Source organism: Danio aesculapii, chromosome 7, assembly GCF_903798145.1.
Source record: "Danio aesculapii chromosome 7, fDanAes4.1, whole genome shotgun sequence".
NCBI lineage: Eukaryota > Metazoa > Chordata > Actinopteri > Cypriniformes > Danionidae > Danio > Danio aesculapii.
The window spans coordinates 31,251,215-31,257,038 of NC_079441.1; the positions used below are offsets into that span (position 1 = coordinate 31,251,215).

At 34.7% G+C, this 5,824-nt stretch overlaps 1 protein-coding gene across 1 annotated transcript in view; it reads left to right on the plus strand.

Moving 5' to 3' along the window:
• The first annotated feature begins 1,771 nt into the window (after positions 1-1,771).
• slc39a13 (solute carrier family 39 member 13) overlaps positions 1,772-5,824 on the plus strand; it is a 50,885-nt gene continuing 46,832 nt past the window's right edge. The window contains exons 1-2 of the mRNA XM_056461623.1: positions 1,772-1,912; positions 3,712-4,065. Coding sequence (XP_056317598.1) covers positions 3,717-4,065 — 349 coding nt within the window. The 5' untranslated portion in view covers positions 1,772-1,912; positions 3,712-3,716. The remainder of the gene's footprint in view (positions 1,913-3,711; positions 4,066-5,824) is intronic.

The window sequence follows — 5,824 nt, forward strand, 5'->3', positions numbered from 1 at the left end:
AACTCTTAAAACTAAGTTGACATTTTGCCTATGGAGACAGTCACACAAAGAGAAGCACAAACTCTCTGAATCTCACACATTCAGGACTGTAAATTCTGTTACATTCTGTCAACACTGTTACCATTCTCTGTTAGAATGTAACAGAATTTACAGTAACAACTTAGAGAGTATTGACAGTAAAAGAAATGACAAATCCACAACTTTTTTTTCCAAACAGAAGTCCACTAGTTTGCATAAATGCTAAGAGCACAGGGTACTTCATGGTAATTCTCCAATGTGGGATCAATGAAATTCTGTTTTCCTTCTAAAATTGTAAAGGTTACAGTATTGTTTAAAATAGTTCACAAAATAACTATATTTTAAATAAATTACTTTCTCAGAGAGAGCACACACACACAGAGACACACACACACACACACACACACACCTTTCAGTGCTTCACCAGTTATCTTAACCTGCGAGGAAAAGTGACATCATTATCTGTTTTTTATGGTTGTGGTCGGAGACAATACCACCAATTTAGAGACAATTGGTATATGGGAACAGAATTAATACAAGATTTATGGACCCACATTTGTTTTGGATGAAATTTGTTTTCAAACTGTTTAATGTAGTGGAATTATGAAAATTACAATTTATAGAGCTATAATTATATTATAATAAATATTGACAAAAAGAAAATAAATTAAAATATGTAGATTGCACTATGTTACATGTTGGAAAAAACACTGACAAATTTGGACATCAAGAAATCATAATGTATACTCATGTAAGACATTTTTACAGACAATACAGTATTGTTATTACATGTAACATCTTGGGATTTATAAAAATACGTGAGCAATAATTCAACTAACGGTATAGGCCTAATCAATGCTGCTACTAACCTAGTATCGATATTTTCCACAAGTATTGATATTTTCATTATATTAATAATTTATTCAGAACTTTTAACATTGTTTGCAGGATGATTATCAGCCAGTAACACCTGTACAGAAGTTTCCCCAGAGCGACTGCACATGCTCTGATGATGGCACTGCTCTGTCATTGACCACTCCAATGAAAGATTTTATAATCTCTTTTAACTTCAAGTTGTTCCAAACCTCAGTGTATTTCTATTTTTAAAAAGTAGATCATTCCAAGCAGGAAAATGAAAATGGCATGTTTTTTGTTGTCATACCATGACATTAAGGTTAAAATAAGTGTTGTTGATTATACTTTAAAAAGCAATTGACTTCTGTAATGACAGAAAGCTGATTTTGGCAGCCATTGCTTCAGTTGCCAGTGTCACAATACATTTATAATAATAAATAAAAATTATTATTGTTAATACTAAAAATAACTTTCATTATTTCATACTTTCATTTGCTTATTTTCTTTCAGTTGTTATTAATATAGTTACCTCAATGACTTAACTCATGAAACGACTTAAAGAAGTCATTATTTTAATCAGTTTTAAACTAGAAATCTGGAGAGACGTCTTTAATTGTGAGATAGGCGTGATCAAATTTGGTAATGCACAAATTATAAAAGTATTTGGGCTAGTTTTACTATGTACTTTCTAATTAAACGGAATACTATTTATATACTAATACTAGATTTGGGAGACAGACAGACAGACAGATAGATATTTTGAAATGGATTTCAACTTTTTGTCGTTAATACGGGTTCAATAATCATCATCTTCTAGCACGTTCTCCACATGTTTGACGCTGACCTTCCTCCTCCGGTCGCGCGCGCGCTCAGTTTGCTCTGGAAAAGCACTTCCGGTCGGTGAGACGTGGCTGACTGGAAAATCTTTGAGGAGTGAAATCAGCCTGTGCTGCAGACAGAGCTCCAGCTCAACAGCAGCAGTAGCAACGCCTGGATGGCAGGGTCTAGCCGGAGAGAAAACTGCAGGAATTACAGCAGGGTAAGACAAACACATAGGATTATACAGATTTGTACATCTACTTGACGGTGATTGTTTGTCAAGGGTCGCAACTTTGTATTGAGCTAGTTTGTGCGCGTGTTGTTTTTATCGGAAACATTATTGCTGAAACTTTGTTTTGTGAATATCTGCTGGATATTCAATTATTGCACTGTACATAACATAAAACACCACCGTTTGTGAATCCATGCCTTCTGTCCGTCTTTACTTAGTTTAACGAATCGAAACCCTGAAGCGAAACGAAGTGTTTTTAAAGCCCAGCGGGCTGGAATTTGTCAGGAATCTCGACGCTCCCTCAACTCTCCTACGTGCACGTCCACCGCACCAACGTGCAGCTGCTCCTTTCTAATGTTACTGATTGTGCAGCATTTTCGTTTAGCCATAACAGGCACTATTAGTGGAAATCATTACGATTGAACTAAACTTTATTGTTTTTATGTTTTGTACACGATTGTTACACGTGCACCAAGTGCAGATGAAATAGCCATTGTACAAACATCAGAAGATGACTGAACTAACTTCTCATTCGTTAACGTTACTGGGTCATTTGTCTTTTAAAAAGGGTTAGGTCTGCCTCTAACCCATTGTCTTCTATCATGCTTTACTTTCAATTCTGTGTTGATTATTAACCCATGTTATAGGCCTAATGTAGGGTGAATTACTTTATCTAAAAGGTGTGATGATTTTTTGTAGGTTGTGTGACTCATGTGGTCTGTTTTATCTAGTGCATAGTTTTTTTTTGTATTGTTTGGTTGGGTTGAGGTGGAAGCACGCATTTGTAGTCCTAGCCAGGGCTATTTTGCCATGACATGAAAAAGTGTACTGTTTTAGGTGCCTTTGCTTGAAAATATTTTTGGATTTTTCTGTATTTTTAGATGTTTTTTTTTTATTTGTGAGTGTTATTAAAGGGATAGTTGATAAATCCCTCAGGTTTACTCAGTCAAGTATTTACTCAGTCAACTTTTATCAATTTCTTCTGTTGAACATTAAAGATCTTCTGAAGAATGTTGGGGGAAAACAGCCATAAACGGGGTGTCCTTTCTAGCATAAAATTAATCTTTTCAAAGTTTGCAACAAAGAAAAAAAATCCTAAATATGAATTGGTTGCATCTCCATCAAGTTAGAGTGGTTGACTGTAGTATTGATAACCTAGTGAAAAACAGTAAACAAGGCAAGCATAATGGAGATAGCCTTGGTCACAAGGCTTTATTGTTCACCTCCCTTTTTTTTTTTTTAAATAAAAAAAATACCCTGACATAAAGATTAAAATAAGGGTTGTTGATTTATATTTTGATAATTATTGGAATCCTGTTATGGCAAAGCTGAAATCTGGCAGCCATTACTCCAGCTGTCAGTGTCACAAGACATTTATAATAAAAAATACAAACTATTATTATTTCAAATACTAAAAATAGCTGCTTTTAGTTTTATGGAAATTGCAATCCATTTTTTCAGTTATTTTGTTTTAATAGAGCAGTCTTTTATTTGAAATGGATATTTTTATTGCAATACAAAAGTCTTTTCTAGAATAATTAAAAAAGACACAGAACAATATACAGTGTAAAATAACTGTTTCTGCTTTAGTTAAAATTTAGTTAAATTTCTACCAAGGTTCTCAAACACCAAACTTCTCAAGCACCAGATTTGATGCCACTGATATTCCAAACTTCATGTTACAGAGTTTTTATTTCACTAAACTAACATAACCTAAACCTTATTAAAGCTCAGCTAATCTTTCCACTTTCTGAAATTTAGTTTGAAGGTTCCTTTCTGCTTTACAGCATCCATGTTTCTTCCAAGTGCTTTGCGGAGGTCTGGGCTGATGAGCACAGGACCAGAGAGGCCCTTTTGGGCATTTGCTGTGCTGCTGCTTGGCGCTGCCCTGCTGGCATCATCCTTTGGTGGAAAGATGATGATTCAGACGGCTGTGGCCCAGGCGAAGACTGCACCTGCAGGACCTGGACCATGGAGCATCAAGGACATTGTAGACCTCCAGTACCTGGATGAGCTCATCTCCATAGACGACCTAGACGTTTGGTTCTGCTCCCTTGTGGGATCAATTGCCATTGGACTCAGTGGCATCTTTCCACTTTTAGTCATACCCATTGAAGCAGGAACCACCTTAAAAACCGAGGGTAAGTCACATTGTTTTTCAAAGCCTGTGTTTGTATCCAGCTCATTATACCTGCTAACTTAGGATCAGGTTACAATGCTAACCAGGTCAGGTAGAAGGTGCGTCGTGTTACAGTCAGAGCTGGTGCAGAAAGTGCTCTGTAATGGGCATTCTTTTATCTAATTTATTTTTACTGTATTATTTATTTGTTATATTTTTACTAACTTTTCTGATCCCAATTGTGATAATTTAGTTAACAAATGAGGTGACTGTTGAGAGGCTCTGGTCACACATGAGGTCTAGAATGACAAACAGACATGTGTTTGTTATTAATACAAGCAATAGAGAACAAGCTTGTGGATTATTGCGAGCTTTGACACAGTCTGGTTACTGCAAGGCATGGCGAATGAGATACTTCCTCATTTTACCTCAAGCCTCTCGTTCTCTATGGGATTTTTCTCTTTGTTGCTTTTTTAATTTGTTCCGAATTCTTTATTGTGTTTCACCACGTTAAAATGTTCTCTCAGCCACAGTAAAAAAAAAAAAAGACATCTAATAAGGCATTTCAAAGTATTTATTTGTCATTTCATAATAGCTTGCAACACTAAATGTATAAATATACTCTAAATAATAAATGTACTGCATTTTCCACTATGCATTAGCAGCATCCATAACAAAAGACCGTTCAGGACCTTATAAAACCTCTAAATCTCTTTATCGTTCTACTTCTGCCTAAATCACGCAGAAAGGCAAAAAAAAAAAACTTATAAAAAATGACTGGTGCATCCACATAAAAATATTTTCCTTGGTATTTTATTTTATTCTAATACAAATATTTTGACATCATTAAATCTAGATTCTTGAATACTTGCAATTACAAAAAGAATTTAAGTATTGTTTAACGAGAAGCTGAAGTCAGTTTATGCTTAAGACAAGAACGAATATGTTTTACTACATTATGATGTACTTAAAAAAATTTATTTTAGGGGTTTTCACATTTATTGTATTGGAAAGTAGAGAGTATTGACAGGAAAGCATGGGGAGCAGAGAGAGAGGAGGGATCGGCATAAGACCACGAGCCTGGTGTCGAACTCTGGTCGCCGTTAGCACCGGAGTACATGTGTTGACCCACTAACCACTACACCACTGGCGCCGACTACTTTTTTTTTTCTTTTCAGTTAATTGACTATTAGTTGAATTTTTTTTTTATTTAAATATTTTTTTTACCACATTGGTAAATAATCAATACATTTCACAAAAAAATCTCTCATTTTAATTTCCAAGAAAATTTATCTTGTTTTAAGAATCTCCACTCATTTGTACTGGAAAAGAAAAGAAAAATATTGAGGAAAAACATTTGAATGTGGTCAAAGTACTGTAAAAGTTATGTATTTTCCTAGCATGTAGGGGCAGAGTTATGCAGACTATAAGCTATATTTGTTTAATTAAATAAACAATTGAAGTCAGTACATTTGTTTTATTTTTCTAATTTTAAGTGTCGCTAATACAACGTAACTACTGCCTATTTGTTTATATTTAGCAAACATATGGCTATTTTCCCTTCAAATGATTTATTTATCTTTCCTTCGCCTAATAAGTCATAAAGAAACTACAGGGATGCTAGGCAGATAACAATGTTTAATCTAAGCTTATATTTCTTTTATAGTTTGCTCCATGACTAGCTGTATTGACCTAAAATACTGGTCTCATTGCTCTGCAGAGAAACTTGTAGTTGTGTAAGTGCTGTACAGTTAATTGCAATGCTAGATTATCTTACAGTT